The sequence below is a fragment of the Rhodamnia argentea genome, chromosome 4 (genome assembly GCF_020921035.1).
Source record: "Rhodamnia argentea isolate NSW1041297 chromosome 4, ASM2092103v1, whole genome shotgun sequence".
Taxonomy (NCBI): Eukaryota; Viridiplantae; Streptophyta; class Magnoliopsida; order Myrtales; family Myrtaceae; genus Rhodamnia; species Rhodamnia argentea.
The window spans coordinates 9,016,556-9,033,678 of record NC_063153.1 but is presented as its reverse complement, the minus strand read 5'-3'; the positions used below and the strand labels follow the sequence as shown (position 1 = coordinate 9,033,678).

Genomic DNA, 17,123 nt, shown 5'->3' with positions numbered 1-17,123 from the left:
TTCTTTTTTAGTCCACCACTGGGTGGAAAAAAATTGAAATGATCCTTGAAAAAGTTTTTAGATAAAAACATGTGGAAAAAATATGGTCCGAAAATTTGACGTGTTTTTTTCAAAAATACAACAGATTCGATTTGTACAAGATTCATTGACAGCAGAAACTATTTTTCTTTTTGGAAATACTATTCAAATTTAAAAATGTTCACGAAAAAATTATCATTAATTCACTTGCTAATGTTTACATTTGATGAAAGCTTCGAGTCTATCGAATTTATAAAATGTTAAAGCGTGTGATCACAAGTTTTCGATTAAGTAAAAAGTGAAACATTAAAATCACTCCAGCTAGACTAATAGAGATTTTTTGAAATGTGAATAATTCGTGATTGGCGTGACGAATATTTGAAGCAATTTCCCATGATAAGAACGCGGTCTCTTTGCCTCGTAACCGAAAGCTCATGAGCCCATAATTACTAAAACCGATCCTTTCTCGACTCTCATCTTATAATTCAATTTAAGTCTAAATCATAATATGCTTCTAAGAAAATTCAATCGCTGAATCTACCAATTCAGCACGTACAAAACGACTTTATCAATTTTATAGCTCATTGCATTATGAAAAGATGTAGCTCTCGTTCTAAATAGCGTTGTACATTAGATTAATGACATTCTCACAACAATAAAAAGAAAAACCTGTGAAATTACAATGGCTGGTGAACTTTCCTTTCTACGTTTAAGTGTGGAAGACAAATATCGCGCTGCAACATCTCGGGCCATGGTCGTAACACGCACTTGGAAATCCAACATATATCACTTTCAAAAACAAAGCTCACCGAGAGCTCCTAATTTTGCAATTGTTGTTACTTGATCTGGAAATATCACGCGAAGAAGTTACAATATTAAGTTTTTCAATATGCCTGAAATTTTAAACTTAGGCATGTGGCTAGAATCCACTAAATCCGATTCGATTCTCGAGTCACGATATTTTGAATTTGAGATTCCGATTCACAATTCACACTTCAATCTGACAACCATGTCCAAATGAACTTACCTAAGCCGAGAAGTTTCGGTTTCGTTCGGTCGGATTTTGTCGGGGTTTTCGAATCCCTCTCTCATTTTGCATCCGTACTTTAATCCAAGCTTGAGAAACTGGTATTTAGAATCAATACATTTGGTCCGTCGGATCACCAGGGCCATGGAGATTGGAGCCACCTTTTTGACCTGAGGTTACAAGTGGGCCCATGGTCATTGGGTCCCAATCGTCCCCCGCAATCCCCTGCACCAATCGCTGACCATGTTCGGCCCGGGCCCATTTTCCTATTCCCCTTCGGGCTTTCTCCGCCTTTGCCGCTCCCACGCTTTCGAATTTCTAATGCCTAGTCAAATCATATCTAACCATTTATTTATCTCGTGAAAAATAAATTATTTTAAAAAAAATTAATTTTTTTATGATTTTCTTTTGTCCTTACAAAAATAAGCGAATAAAAATCGATATTATCGTTCACGAAAATAATTAGACACAGATTGTCGTTAGTAGTGAGAACATTATTCATTGAATATTAATTTCAAGTGATAAAAATGATCATTTTTAGAAAAATATTTTTTAAATTATTCAATTTTTGCTAAACGAATAGAGCATATATTCTAAAGCATTGGACCGAATAAAAGCATCGCATGACCTCAAAGTCTCCCTTCTGACTTTGCCCTAGCAGCCACTTAATAGTTGCTTTCGCATAGAGTTTTTAAGATCGACGTCATCGTTGTGATTTGGATCGCAATTTAGCTATTCGCTGTCCTCGCCCATCGAAACCCCGTACAATTTGATGGACGTAATTGGTATAGTTTATAAACTTCGCACAATCGAATTTTGTTGTCTAATATCCAGATCTCATCAAATTGGAGGGTCAAGAAGAATCGTGGCTCCTCCCCACAACGTACGGTCCAAAGCCTGATCTCTCTTCATCATTTGCCCTCTCGATGTAATTATACGTTCTACGATGGACCCTCAAAACGGGTGGAGCGTTCGGGTATGAATCCTCTCCTCGGGTTGATCAATTCAATGCGAAGCCAGCTGGCTTCATTGGGCCTCCAGATGGTCGGCGAATCGGGATTCAATTTATTTTGTCTCATTATTGCCAAGTGGGGAAACTCTCCCTTAGTTGTCTCCGTTTCTTTATAAATTCATATCTTATTAAATCTAATCGGGCCGTTAATCTTGGTGGCCAAGTTCTACGTAATGGCATCATACCTGCACCAGCAAAAAGACCTTGAAAATATTAACAATTATAATAATGGTAAGCGAAATTAAATGAGAGACAAAAAAAAAAAAAAAGGGAATGAATTGGATATACCTTCCTTGGGCAGGACGACGACGGAACGTGGCGGAGAAGTCAACAGAGCAGGTGACGGGCCACAACGGCGAATGTCAACGGGGACGACGGGATCAAAGTCGCACGGTGGGCGAGACGAGACGCTGCAATCACAAACAAACCGACCGGACGTCACGACTCTCTTGCCAACGGTTTCAAACCTAATTAGCTTTTTAGCAGGTTGGTTTAATTAGATTAATAGTGACCCGGATTCAGGTTAGAGTCGAAGTTGCGGGATTTGCTTTGGATTCGTGAGGGTTTTTAATTCACGGCAAAGGCAATGTCCAAAACTTTCTTCCTCAACGGCCGCCAACGGCCTGCAAAATTATTATGTACAAGTAGAGTCAGCCCTCGCGGCGAACTCCGCCGCTTCTTCGAAGCCAGAGATGAAACTGATCGATCGTCAAGAGCTGATTCAGCAGCTCGCAGTCGTAGTCGAGCTCGCCTTGAGTTGGCTCGGTCCCGGAGTTCACGCAAATCCAACCTGATTAGGGATCCTCTGCCTTGGACATCGCTGATAGCCGACTCGGCCTCGGCTGGAATGCGGCTTGGCGCTTCTGCTGGTGCGACGACGGACGAATCAGGGCCGTCAGAGCTCTCATCATCAGGTCTCCCTCGACGCCTCCGATGCTGACGATCCTGTTCCTCATCGCCGATCGCAGCATGATCAGCCGGTTCGGTACGAACGAGTCCGAGTGATTGTTCCCTCCTCCGCCGCCGCCGCCGCTCCCCGAGTGCCTGTGCAAGCCGCAGCGGAACGAGCCGGGATGCGTCGTCGGCGAGCACGAGCACTTCTTCTTAATCGAGTTGCCCCGGCGGTTGATTACAGGATGGCGAGGCGAGGCGGCGAACGACCGCTTGGGGGAAACCGGCCGGTCGATGGAGAAACGGACGGATGAGGAGGAGAGCGGCGGCGGCGAGGTGGAGAGGTTGACGCGCGTGGGGGAGGACGCCCTCCGGCTGAAGAAGGTGGAGGATCCAGAGTAGAAGCCGGAGCTCATCGCGAAATCGGAAGCCATGGCCGAGAGCGACGAGGCCGACGACTCGATGGCCGTCGACGCTCTCGTGGTGAGCGAGTGGAATCTGCCGGGCGAGAGAGATCGAAGGACCGGACCGCTCGGCCTGTCGTTTCTCGAGGACATCGCCATCGCCGCCGTAGTGAGAGAAACTCTAGATAGAGAAAGCGGCTCCGGAGACTAGAGAGAGGGGGTAAGGGGTGGGGCCTCCCTTGAGAGGGAGACTTAGGAGGCTGGTTCGGCAAACCTAGCGAAAAGCGAAGGGCGAATTTATAGGTGGGAGTGGGGTGGCGTTACTGGAGTAACGCGTGGGTTCATTTGACCCAACCATGGTTAGCACTGAGGTTAGGGTGGGTGCCCATCCGGATAATCCCAACGGCTGGCTCGATGGGGCAGGGGGCATTCTGGAACAAAACGACAAGAGAACGTGCCGTTTGAGCAACTGCTTCTCGAGGCGCCTCAAAGAAGCTGCCACGTATGGGGAACTCGGGCGAGGAAGCGGTCTGCATCCCGCAATCTTGCTCCCTCCGAAATTAGCAAAAAAAAAATTTAGTCAGATCGGATCTATTATAATCCATCCAATCAACGGTCCACATGCATTTTTGTTTTTATTGGGGACTACAACTTGATACCGATACGCTATAAAGTTTGTGGCAGATCTAAAAAGGGCTGCGGGAGTTTAGCGAGCAAATTCTAAGGAAGAGTCATATATTGACTTCATGTAAATTGGTCATGTAATCGATTAACGATATGCAAGTGATCGAGGGGACTTGAGGCTTATGTTTAAAATTTGCAACTGATCAAAGCACATAACTGACCCCCCCCAACCCAAAAAAAAAGTACAGAGGTGAGCAAGAGCTTGTGCATCCAATGGAAGTGAAATTTAATTTCAATCCCGCTCCAAGCGACCGATTGATATGCGTGGCGACTGGCGAGATGCCTATTTACTCATTTATCAAAATGAGAATCGTGCCATGCGTGGAATTAATGACTTGGCAAACGAATGAATCGATACCCGTAACGTACTAGTTTTTTTTTTTAAGGCTAAATAATGGCATTGTACTTATCTTTAATCACTTAAAGAGCAATGACGAACTGATAAACATCTCTAGTACATCGTATTACTAATGTGATATTAGTTTATCAAATATATATATATATATATATATATATATATATATATATAACAGATAAATTAGACTTGAGGACGCAATGGATGGTGACAATATTTAATTACCAATTCTCGTGTTGCTTCTTGTCCAAAATGGTGTGGGGGCAAGAAAATGGGGAATGTATTGGCCTGGTATTGTTATTAACATCTATGAAAATGGATTTTTTATTAGTTAAATTCACCAATGGTGAACGCCACAAATTAGAAAATAGTTTTGTCATTTTACTGACGTGGCTAATGTTGGAACCCCAATAAATGCGTAGAAGTACATTAAAAGTGTCAAAAGTTATGTATGACGCTTAATTTAGTGACAAAAGTTTCGAAACAATTATTTAACTGTTAAAAAAAATCACTTAAGTGTCAAATCGAAAAAATTATAGCCAAATTAATTATGTTTCCGTTACAATAAAAATTTTATCTGATGTGGCAATTTTTTTAAAAAACTCTGACTATGTGGACTTCCACTAGACTTCTAAGCTAAAAAATTTAAAATATATATTTAATATAAAAATAAGCTAAATTAAAAAAGAAAAAAGAGGAAGGGATTGTACGGGCGGCAAGAGTAGGGGATGGTCGGTGGGGGTCACCAAGTCCTGACTAGTAGCTAGCCGTCGGCCATCCCCACCCTCATCGGCCATTGCCGATGATGGTTGGGCGGCGGAGGCAAGGGCCATGCAAGCCCTCGCCACTTGAACAAGCCCCTCCCTTTAAGGTTTTAACTTATTTTTTTTATTTAATTTATTATATTTTAATTGTTTTAGTTAATTTTTAAGTTTAAGTCCACGTGGACTTACGGCGAGTCACGTTTGCTAAGATATTAATAAATAAATAAATAAAAGGCCATGTGGGATTTTCGGCAAGCAAATCGGAGTTGGCACTTAAGTGATCATTTTGAAGCTTTTGACATTAAAACGAGCGTCGTGCACAATTTTTGACACATATAATGTTCTTCTCCCCAAATAAATACATCTTTCATCAGTTGATGTGTACAGCGATAATGACTTTTTAAAATGCAGCATGCCAAATTATGATCCTTTTTGCCATGAATGAATCATGGATGTGGGAGTTAACAATGAACTTCAAGGTTTAAAGCACTTTAACTTTGCTTTTGAAATTCACAAACCGGTAAGAAGAGTCAGAACTGTCTTTTTAATGTTGGCCATGTCATATCATCATCGTACTGTTCATCGCCCAGTCAAATTTAATATATATAAACCAACCTATTCTCCGTTTCCCTCGGGCCTCGTCAGCATTTGCAATTGTGCGTTACAAATTTTTTAAGTGTTTGGTATAAACTCCTCGTGAGACTTGATCACGGACCTAGCGCCGGTCGAGCCACGAGGATCCGAAAAACATCTTTGGGTGTGCTTGACAAAAGCATCTAGTGAGAAAAAAAATCACGCTCGGCTCAACCTTTGGTCCGAGACTTAAGGTTGGGCCCAACTCACACTTTAGTAGCATCGACATCGATACGTGATATGAGACACAACGAAACATGCTAACAATAGAGATTTTCGACACGTTAAAACACGTTATATATTAAATGTATATAACATGATAAATTATTGTATACATATAAAAATATCGTTGAGTTTCTTCTTCTTCCGTAAGGAATTCATGATTATTATTATTATTATTATTATTATTATTATTATGCTAGCTATGTTTATTAATTTTGAAGTGGCTAGGTATATGACCGAAGTATGTACATATATATATATATATATTATAAATTCATATTTTGACCCTTAATCTACTGAAAATGCTTAAAAGTGATCCCTTGCGTGTCAAAATGGCGTGTCAAGATGCTGGATTCGCGTGTCGCCGGCGTGTCCGGAGACCCGACCACGTGTCGGTAGCATGTCGAAGAGTGTCGGGAGATCGGAGAGTGTCGGACACGACACGACACGACACGACACGGAAGCTTTCGAAGAATGCCGATCACCCGCTCAATGATCACTTCACCCTCAAAGCTATAAATAGTTTGTAACGGCTTTAAGGAAGTTAGCTTAGTTTTTAAGATGCTGCAGTCTCACGACATGTGATACCAAACACACAAGTTTTTTACTCAACTATAGCAATTCCAGACAGACACCTACTTTGGAATCATGCAAAAGCAATCTCCACACGTGCGCTCAAGAAAATAATGGAAATCACGTGTAAGGAATATGTACAGATAACATATGGATTTCCTTTTTCTCTTTATTCATCTGTAGTTTGAGAAAAATTAAAACTCAGGCAGACTGAAATTAAATTGTCATACTTTTCCAAAGTCTAGATTATACTTATGAATAATGAACCAGAAATTTTCATTTTGGGTCCTTTTCTTTTTTAAGTTTGCGTACTACTTCTACTTAATTTTATCTTAACATCATGTGCGGTGTTAGGCATAGCGTCCCCACACAATTACAATTTCGAAAAAGAGGAAGTGCTACGAATTATTATAAGGTGTTTGAAAAATTGTTATCCCAATCGATGTCTTGATTCCCCAAATTGCAATTTGCGAAAAAATATTCCAATACATTGTGGACAGCAGAAATCACGGCGCGATCACGGTTGTTCCAAATGGAGTTAACAACTTAACTTGCGTTATATGACGCATTCCGCCTAGTAATCGAAATTAAATAGTCGATCCCATCTCTAATTTGTCTCATTTAAGACGTATCAACCGTGGCACACAGACCATTCATAAGATAATGACTACGATGTTAATATGTATTTTCTAATTCTTCGACACCAACCAATCACAACTTGAAATTCCAATGCCCCTCGTTTATGTCATGCCGCCATTTCATTTTCTTTTCTTTTCTTTTCTTTTTTATTGAGTTTATCCGTCGCATATTCCTAAATTATTGTCAGCTACACCTGGACTAATTCGTTCTTCTTCGTCGAAGAGCATAAATAGAAAATAGATTAATATTTTGACTTAGTCATCATTTATTTCGGGGAAAATGAATGATTAGTTAAAAAAAAATTGTTAAAATGACTCTTTGCGTAACTCATAAAATTAAATGAGCGAACAATATTTTCATCATCAACGAAAATATCTCGGCATAAATTGTTATCGATAGTTGGAAAGATTTTTCCTCTAGCTAATTAATTTGAACGACACAAATGGTTATCTTAAAATAACATTTTTTTCAATTATTTATTTTTCGCTGAACTAACAAAATTTTGAAGGAAAGAAAGAAGAAGAAGAAAATGTTCGCCGCCCGGCGAAATCTCAAACATTTTCGTTGACCCTTGATTATCTTTTTTAATTGTGCTCGCAAGACGAGACCATGAATAAAGAAATGTTTATCCCAACGTATAGAAAATGCCACCCCCGCAAAAGATCTTCTCCAAATTTGGTACAATGGCGTCGAAAGAACCGACGATGGTAAGAGGCAAATACAAATCACGGGCTAATGTTTCGTAATTTAATCGGAGGTGTTAGGACAGCTGTGGCGTGGATAAGTGAAAGCGACTTCAAAATGATCTTTTGCTACATCCAATCCTCATTTTATGCCATAAATAAATAAATAAATAAATAAAACAAATACAACAATTTTTTTTAAAATTAAATTATCTGTGATTTTTGGTTTGAAGACGAAGCAAAAAGTTGAGGTGGAGATGGTGGGTCTTTGAGATAAGAAGCAGGCTCCCTTGTTATTACCACGATCCTTTTTGTCTCATGGGGCGGGCGCTTCTCATGCTGTTCTCATCAAACATGTTTACTCGTCTGGTCTGTCGGCAGTTGCACTTGCATTGCAGCCTACTTTGATTCGGCAGAGAAGAAACCCTGATCAAATAGTGTGTCTAAGATTCGGTCCGAATGGGGGAAAAGACACGTTTTTGTTGTTGTTGTTGTTTTTATTGGGGTCGCTTTGCCTCGGGGTTTCGGGGATGGCCGGGTGCGTGTAGGGTCGAGATAGGGAGCCGATGTGTCCGGCGCCCTTGAAAACTTAGCGTCGCGAATGCAGGGCGCGGTGGCCTTTCCTTGAAGTCTCGAGTTTGATCTTTATTTTTCTTCGTTCGACCCAGATTCTAAAGTCGCATGAAGAGGAAGGTGGCTGTGTCGCGAGTTCGCGAATCCGGACGCGGTCATCTTAGATTCAATCATAAGATAAGAGATGCATTTGGTCCATGTCGATGGATTATAACATCAACTCAACCCGGAATATGACTTGCGAGACCATGATGTTGCCTACTCTCTCTCTCTCTCTCTCTCTCTCTCTCTCTCGTTCAAGATGCATCAGATGAAGTTTGTTGCAATGCGCTGTGGAGAAAATTACTCATTGATTGAACGCATGTTCGTGGAAATTGAAGCTCAACTTTGGAAGCATTCGGTTCACGTGGACGCTTGTAATTGTGGTCGCCAACCGGGCAGGCCAGCTCGAGACATGCATTGCCTCAACCGGACATTGAATCATTGGAGCATCATGGGCATGTCGATGCCCGCTTTGAGAATGAAGGACTATGAATGCATTATTGGAAAGAAGTGTTGGGGGATACGGTTCATACTTTTCATCGATCGAAAGGCATGAGAGTCCCGCTCCTACATGAGTGAGCGGGATTCGAAAGGGCCACCCTACCCGGGGTTGCAAGAGGCAACACACCCAAAACGCCAGAAAACTTTTCTAGTTTGAGTCCGTATTTTATTGGTAATTAAAATTTAGGTCCATGAACAATTATTATTATATACGATATCTTTCTCTTGAAATTAAGAGTTATAACAGAGAAATAAAATGTGCTAATTATAATACATCTCTTGAAATTAAGAGTAATAACAGAGAAATAAAATGTCCTAATTATAGTACAATCTTTTATTAAACGAAACTTTGAGGGGTACAGGGATTGTCTTCCGACATATGATTGACTTGATTTAGTACCATAATTTTGAGATCTGCATAACACAATATGATTGTGCATTCAGACCAGAAATCTTACAATTTCCCACATTTAGCTACAGGCATTAAAGAGTACAGTTACAAGGTCCAGAAGAACTGATCATTGGAGATTCCACATCACAGGGACACAACACCAAACCGTCCGAACTCGAAACTCCAAGTTGAATTCAGAGCTACTGTTATCGACATCATCGGTCCACACCCTGCAGTTTCACTGAGAATGTTTGTGCTCTTCGAATTCCTTTGTATAGACATACCCGTCATGCTCCCGCCTATACAGAAGGCACAAGATGAGAGAGAGCATCACCGAAACGGAGACGATCACTAAACCGACGTACACCCATTTGCTGTATCGCTGCAAACCAGGACAATACTTCGCATGTACTTCGCTGAATGTTTGGCGGACGAATGTGCAGTCTTGTAGGTCAGTTAGGGAAGGAGTGTCGTAGTACAGCCCGTAGCTCGCATTCACCGCAGAAGACATCTGGTCATAGAAGGATGGTGTCAAGCGTCCTGTCGTCATGCAGATTCCTGTCGCTGAAGCCTGACAGACAAAGCCCCTCCAGACCTGCATAAATTTGTTAACAATAACTAGATTCCAGAAAAAGGAAGGCAATTTACTTTTTGATTTCCAAAGCCTATATCACAGTATTCCTTCAATGCAAGCACTAATACTCTTTCTTCAAGGTTCATTGGATATGCACTGGGCAGAGAGAGAATACCTCTCTTGCATTGTTGAGGTCTACTTCACCAGATGAGCAAGCTCGATCAGTCAGATCGGAGTGGAAAGGATTACAGAGGATCGGCACTGGCGGACCTGACTGATTGATGTACATTGTTGGGAAGTTGGGCGAGAAATTTAGATTCGACACGTTGGTTATGACCTGGTTGACCACCTCAGCCAGTTGATAAGTTACTTCCTTGCTTCGCTGTTGTGTTTCTTGGACAGTCACGTCATCCATGCACGGAAGTATTTCATCTAAAGCAGTGTGTGCTGAAGGGTATTGAACCCATTCATCCATCGCTACACAAGTGTCTCCAGCCACACTAACATAGTGACAACTTAGAATTAGGCCTTCTTATGCAACATCTGCATCCGCTGGTGTCGTTGTCGACAGAGGAAAAAAGGGGGATAATGACAAAATGGATGCGAGATATTTCGAACAAAAAAAAAGAGGAGTTTGCTCTTTGAGAATAAGATATGTCAATATAAATAAAAGGGCAGTAGCATCACGAAATTTTTCATCTTATGGATGAGTACTTATAGTTATAGTTACTTCCAGTATCCGATGGATGACATGATAATGCAATTTACTTCAGATAACTCAAACAGAAAGGATTTGAATTTCGATACACAGATGAAGACTTACTTATGGAGGACCAGAAATGTGCCGGATAAGATAAAACTGCCAGAAACAAGTAGCCATCCAACGATCACTAGGCTGCAATAAGTTTCCAAGCATATGGTTAATTGTTGATTATAACTAATTGACTATAAGCTAGCAATCCAAATGCCCCAAGAGAACCACAAGAGAAAAGGCTGATTTGATCCCCATGTGGAAGCAACTTCTACAAGTCACTCTTCACTTACATGTACAAGAGAAATTGCATCCGAATGACCGATAGCACTGCATCACAAATTGAATATATAGAACAATACTGATATTAAAATGGAATCAAATAAGGCCATATACTTAACACAAAAAGGCATCATGATCATGGAGAAGAAGGCCTTACAGAGTCCGGTCAGTGTCAAGGAAAGCATGACTGCAGCTGTTAAGATAAGTGCCAGTCTCCTGCAACGAATTGAATCAGTCTTAGCTTAGTGCTCGAGTAAATAAACTGTCGAAAGCACTGCGATATACAGAAGCGAGCCAGATCATCCCTCTTACACTGAATCCAGGAGATGCCGCATGTCGTCGGAGTTCTCTACAGTTTGGCCAGCAAGAGCACTGGTTGATGAGTCTATTTTTGCTTCAATCTGGTCAATATCAGTCTGAACACTAGGAGGCACAAAAACTTTATCGACTCCAACCTGCTTGGCTTGGGCAATAATATCCGACACACCTTTCAGTTTCCCTACAGTGAGATCAGCCTGATTCACAACATACTCCAATGCTCCGCTTGTGGTTCTGTGGAACCTTCCCTGGCCTGTATAGAGAACAAGGCATCCAATGCTGTTGCACAATGTAAAGTCAGTTTTCTTGACTTGATTTGTCTACTGAGAGAGAGAGAGAGAGAGAGAGAGAGATGTACATTGAAGCAATGCCGAAAATGACAAGAAAAATAAGAGAGAGTTGATAAGCAGCAGCACTCTTTTGTCCATCAGGCTGCTTTCTACTGCAAGAACAACAAACCATGACCAACAAGCAAACACCGAAGCCAAGGAACCACATTGCTGCGATGACAAGCAATGGAGCCGCAGTAAAACCCACAGACTGCATTCAGACAAAATTGGAGGAAAGACAGTGTTAGCAATCCAATCCAATTTCAGGAGAACTTGAGTATTCAAATCAATGATAACAGGATATGTTTCACAATTTATGAGTCAACAAGCAGAGTCTTGGAAATCCTATGACTGAACGTGCAAACTAAAGTAAGATCTCCCAGACAAAACAGCTTCAACGCTCTCATTTCAAACTTGTACAGCCGTCTTAGCTTCCCCAAATAAGTTCATTGGGTAAGCAGCACAGCAGCATCCTCCAGGCGTCTGCTATATCGTTCATATGCCATGAACAGAATACACTAAAAAGTCATGCTATTGGACAGTGATTGGCACGCACTGCACAGGTTTCACTAAAAATCATGAACCTTTGATGGGTCTTCTTTCAAGTCAGCTGACACTACATTAATTTTGCCCAATAGTCCAAGTCTGAATTAGCTTCAGCATTGCCATAACAAGAAAAGAAATGCACAATCGAGGCAACAATACTACTCACAGCCCAGTAGTGATGGTCTTTCAGATTCCACCCCTCTGTGTATCTTTTGAACCCATCGAGAGGGTCTCTCCTGTAAGTCCTCTGTGCGGCCAAAGCAGACATCGAGTTCTCAAAGAGATCAGTACTCGGGCCTATAACATATTCTCGCGCGGTCGTCCCCAGTAACTTCGCTTTGCTTTCCCAGTCCCACCCTGAAAAATGCAAGAGAAAGCTCATCACCAGAACACCAGCCGTGAATAGTTCCTACAACAGGACCACAATGCGGGCCAAAAAGATTGAAACTTTACGAGCCATCCACTAACAGAAGATGCTTAGACTTAGGGAAAACAAACATCTTGAAATGGGTTTAACCGAAAACTTCAAACAGAGAGTAGAGCTAGGACAAGAAGAGTGAGCTGTGAAGCTTCTTCGCTCAAACTTTCTTTTTCTTTTGCTGCGAACAAACGTAAATGCAGTGACGACAGAACCCAGGAGAGAGAGAGAGAGAGAGAGAGAGAGAGAGAGAGAGAGAGAGTAGTAGTAGTAGTAGTACCTGTAGGTGATGGTGCTTCAAAGGGTCGAAAGAGAGAGTCTCCATGCGAGGAAGAGGCGAAAGCTGAGGAAACAAGAAGGAACAAAGTGGGGACAAGAAAGAGTTTTAGAGCCATGGTGAGAGAAAGCCCTGAGCTCTCTACTGGTTTGTGGTTCGCCCTCACGGACAAAGCGAGGGGGTTAACAGTTGCAAACAAAAGGTTGAAGAAGCTGAGTTCAGTGGTAGCCATCATTCAGAATTAACCTTCCTGCAGAAACGTTTGCTCCTGTTTCCAACAATACCCTTGGAAATACCTTATTCTTTCACTTTCTGTTTTGGGGATTTAAGCCATTGAAAACATGATTTGTGCTCCTAATGTTCTTATCCAGAAGGCACTTTGGGCGAGATTACAGTTTCTTTTTTTCCGCATAAAATGACTGCGAAAAGTATTAACCGCCATGAATATCAAGATAAAAAATAAGTTAATTGCATCTCAAAATCGATCATTCGAGAGACAATACTTCTCATACCGATATATTCCAAACGTTCCATCATCAATAACATGATAAATTTAATATTTTATTTATCTCTCGGAACATATCTCGACGACTTAAAGTATAGCTTCCTATCGACTTAAGAGTCTCCTGGGGACTAGCAGCGTTGTAAGGGACGATCACGAGAAGAATGAACATTGCTTTCCCTTTTTCTTGTTTTTGTGTTTCTTTTTGTTTGGAAGAATTAACATGCGAGCACTAATAATTTTCATGAGTAAAAAAAAGAGAGGAAAAGAAAAATTCAAGGGGGGCATTATGGGAAAGTCGAAAAACATGGGAGGCAGAGGAATCCAACGCGGGAAGGACATAAACATGTCTACTTTTCAGGGGCTCTTTGATCGAGAAAATTTTTACTTTTTGGACAACATTACTATTGTTTCTTTGACTTTTTGTGCCCTCGGGAGCCTTGATCTCCGGCTCCCATAACTGGCTCCCACTCTCCCCGCTCGCTCATTCCCACAGGAGTCCTCATCGGATGGATGCCGCTCGATGATGACGATCATGATGATGATGATGATGATGAAAAGTGTATTTCACAAAGGTTTTTCTGATTCAAGGTACATTTTGTTCAAAGTGAATATTCATTTGGTTGAGCAACTTTTTGGTAAATCTTTTGCACAGTAGCTTTGAAGGAGGGCAAAATAGAAGAAGAAATGGAAAAAAAAAAAAAACAGAGGGAATGGCTATTGGAGAAAGGAAGATGTCGAACCATCGAAAAGGCCGGTCGAGGCAATGCCAAGGTCATGCGACCCTCAGCCGTCCTCCAGCGATCATCGGCCAGCCTCGTCCAACTCTGGGCCGAGCGTCGAACCGGCAATCCGGATTCGGATCTAAAAAGGGTCGGTTCCGGACAGGGAGACGAACATTGATTGTAACGGCAGAGCTGGAATATGGAAATACAAGTGAGGGCAAATTTGGATGGAAGGAAGGAAGTCATCAACCCTTGAAAGCAGGAATTTCGAAAATGCCGAATGCTAATGCTATTGAGAGTTAAAAGGCCTTTGGAAATGCTGACTTCAAACTCAAAGGCATTTGGGGATAAAGAACCAAACGCCTCCACTTTGTCCCAAAAGCTTGCACTCGCAGTGGGCTTTGATCCCTCTCCTTCTTTTTTCAAATTTTGGCGGCAAGGCTATTTTCGCAACAAAAGGTACGCCAGTTGAAAAATCCTCCTGGATGTCGGAATTGTTCGTGGACATGACGACCCGCGGAACGGCACGGGTCGGCCGACGTTTGGGATAGGCTTCGAGAAGCTTGTTGGCCCGTCTAGCCGAGCTTGTACTAGCCCCGAGTTTTCATCGTCCTGGCAATATGGTCCCGGAGCAAACGGCTCCCCCCAGAAGGGGCCCGACCCGGTCTGCTAGGCGCAAAACAAAGGATTAGCATTCGGGCCTCAAATTTTCATACGGCCCAAGTAATAGCCCGCCCAGGATCGGCCCAATTAGACTCGGATGCAATAACGGGCTCCATCATTGGGCTGTTCTAATGGGCGGGCTCTCAGAAGCCCGTACTCGCTAGAGGTGGGTATTTCCGTCATTTCGAAGCTAGGGAAACCCACTCCTCTCATAAGTCATAAGCCTTCTACCTCATCGCCTCTCGCTCGCTCCGTGCCTCCAAAAATTAGGGTTTCCTCTCTTTTCTTCAGCCTCCTCCTGTCGGCTCGACCTCAAGCGCTGAACCGCCATGGATGCTCAGGTGAAGCTGCGAAACTTTCCCCTGCTTATGATCCCATCTCGTGAACCGTTTCTCGTGTGATTTGAAGTGATTGTGTGCTTCTGCAGACTGAGAAGGCGTTTCTGAAGCAGCCCAAGGTTTTCCTCTGGTGAGATTCGGAAACTTTTCTCTTTGCGATCTAATCGGGTCCTTATTTGTTGGGTCGATCGTGATTAGGGTAAAAGATTTAAGCTTCAGTCGAGAGTGCCGTGTCTCTGGCCGAGCTGCTTTTTAGCTGCTTACATTGCATCTGGTGGAGAGTGGAAATGAGCAAAAGTGATTTACAGTGATCAGCTGAGGTGCTTAGTGGTGATGGGAAATTATTTCAGGGGTTTTCTGTAGCTATTTTTGGTATATTATGCGTAGAGTTGCTGCTCCAAATCTTTTGATGTGTGCGGGGGAATTGAGCAAATCGTGGATCTGGGGACTGCCATAGGCTGGCGCTGAACCTAGTCTGAAGCTCAATAAAAACTGGCACTTTGTTTGAACAAATGTTAAACAAATCGGATGGAGGGGGATGTACATGGGTTTCTTTTTCCGCGAGGTAATATAATTGTGATTGTCGGAATTTTCAGCTCGAAGAAGTCTGGCAAGGGCAAGAGACCCGGTAAGGGAGGGAACAGGTATTTTAAGAGCGTTGGCTTGGGCTTCAAGACCCCTAGAGAGGCAACTGAAGGTATGTCCAGGTTGAGTTCTTTATTAGGTGGAAGTTGAAATTTTGTAATTTGAAGTGATAAAGTACATCCAGAGTGGCTGAGGCTTTGAGTTGCAAGTACTGTCTGTTACCACAGTCCCTGTTTGTTATGTAGACGTGTGATTAAAAAAAAGCCTAGATCAAGGACCTGTTAAAAGTAATGTAGCATCATGTCATTAGTTACCTGAAATGAGTATGATGTGTGTGGAAGTTAGTTTATGGTGTGGTTGTAGAATCACAGCTATGGCTACTTAATTAGTCACATTGCTGGGTGCGCGGTTTCTTCTTGCAAGTGATTCTCTTTCTGTTAGCAGCAAAGTTAAATGACCACATAAACTTAGACTGGTGTATATTCGACTTGGTTGCAGGCACGTACATTGACAAGAAGTGCCCATTTACTGGCAATGTATCCATCAGGGGTCGTATTCTTGCTGGCACTTGCCACAGTGCTAAGATGATGAGGACCATCATTGTCCGCCGAAACTACCTTCACTTTGTCAAGAAGTACCAAAGGTCAGAGACTACGCAAGTGATTATATCTTTTATTCATCTGACCTCCTGTGATAATACTGATCAGTGAACTGATTTCAGATATGAAAAGAGGCATTCCAACATTCCGGCGCACATTTCTCCATGCTTTCGTGTGAAGGAGGGTGACCATGTTATTATCGGCCAGTGCAGGTTAATTCCAAGACTTTTCGCTTTCACTTCCTCGAGCTTTCTATACTTGCACAGTTCTTTCGCCTGACTACTGTGACGAACCTTGTTATAGGCCGCTGTCAAAAACGGTGAGGTTCAATGTCTTGAAAGTGATCCCAGCTGGGTCATCAGGTGGAGGCGGGAAGAAGGCATTTGCCGGGATGTAAGGGTAGCGCCGCAGTTCTTCCATTGAAGCTTATCTGCGGGAGTAATGTTAGGTTCAATTTTGCGGGTCTACATGGGAGACTTGTTTTGAATTTTCATGAATGGATTGTGTTACAGTTCAAGTTCTGCTATTGACTCAAAGGTGCTTTTCATGTTTACTATGGACGCAACTATGGGTAATATGTGCCCGAGGTGTTTGCTTGAAGAGAATTTAAGACTATTCATACACAAGAGGGCTACCTAGGAGAGCCAGTTGCCTACTCTTTTAGAGGAATCCAAAAGTCTATGAGGCTGACATACTCTTTGACTGTCAAATGCTTTGTAATCTTCGCGGTGTTGTTCTTAGTTTAAGGCATCGAGATGTCTGTTAGCAGAGCTAGCTAGCAATTTAGAAGTGTTCAAAATTTGA

At 42.2% G+C, this 17,123-nt stretch overlaps 2 protein-coding genes and 1 long non-coding RNA gene across 3 annotated transcripts; 1 reads left to right on the top strand and 2 right to left on the bottom strand.

Annotated features, from left to right (window-relative positions):
- Positions 1-910: 910 nt before the first annotated feature.
- LOC125314907 lies at positions 911-16,174 on the bottom strand. Its single transcript, XR_007198253.1, has 3 exons — positions 16,035-16,174; positions 15,002-15,003; positions 911-924 (listed from the first exon to the last, which is right to left on the bottom strand). It is a non-coding gene; the product is annotated as an uncharacterized LOC125314907 (long non-coding RNA).
- LOC115753751 lies at positions 9,435-13,154 on the bottom strand. Its single transcript, XM_030692525.2, has 9 exons — positions 12,911-13,154; positions 12,379-12,569; positions 11,696-11,877; positions 11,332-11,616; positions 11,177-11,235; positions 11,031-11,067; positions 10,810-10,881; positions 10,162-10,486; positions 9,435-10,007 (listed from the first exon to the last, which is right to left on the bottom strand). Exons 1-9 carry the CDS (start codon positions 13,140-13,142, stop codon positions 9,651-9,653), a joined length of 1,740 nt encoding a protein of 579 aa, XP_030548385.2. The 5' UTR covers positions 13,143-13,154; the 3' UTR covers positions 9,435-9,650.
- On the top strand, positions 14,992-16,914 carry LOC115753755 (40S ribosomal protein S11-like). Its single transcript, XM_030692530.2, has 6 exons — positions 14,992-15,138; positions 15,225-15,265; positions 15,732-15,832; positions 16,219-16,363; positions 16,442-16,531; positions 16,623-16,914. Exons 1-6 carry the CDS (start codon positions 15,127-15,129, stop codon positions 16,714-16,716), a joined length of 483 nt encoding a protein of 160 aa, XP_030548390.1. The 5' UTR covers positions 14,992-15,126; the 3' UTR covers positions 16,717-16,914.
- Positions 16,915-17,123: the final 209 nt, after the last annotated feature.

Bases quoted from the DNA above. Each gene is read 5' to 3' on its own strand.
- LOC115753751 (XM_030692525.2), bottom strand. From the start codon at position 13,142: ATGATGGCTACCACTGAACTCAGCTTCTTCAACCTTTTGTTTGCAACT. The intron at 12,570-12,910 runs GTACTACTACTA...TGCATTTTTCAG, and splicing joins TGAAGCACCATCACCTACAG to GGTGGGACTGGGAAAGCAAA. The intron at 11,236-11,331 runs GTAAGAGGGATG...AATTCGTTGCAG, and splicing joins CGGCATCTCCTGGATTCAGT to GAGACTGGCACTTATCTTAA.
- LOC115753755 (XM_030692530.2), top strand. The intron at 16,364-16,441 runs GTCAGAGACTAC...AACTGATTTCAG, and splicing joins TTTGTCAAGAAGTACCAAAG to ATATGAAAAGAGGCATTCCA. The intron at 16,532-16,622 runs GTTAATTCCAAG...ACCTTGTTATAG, and splicing joins GTTATTATCGGCCAGTGCAG to GCCGCTGTCAAAAACGGTGA.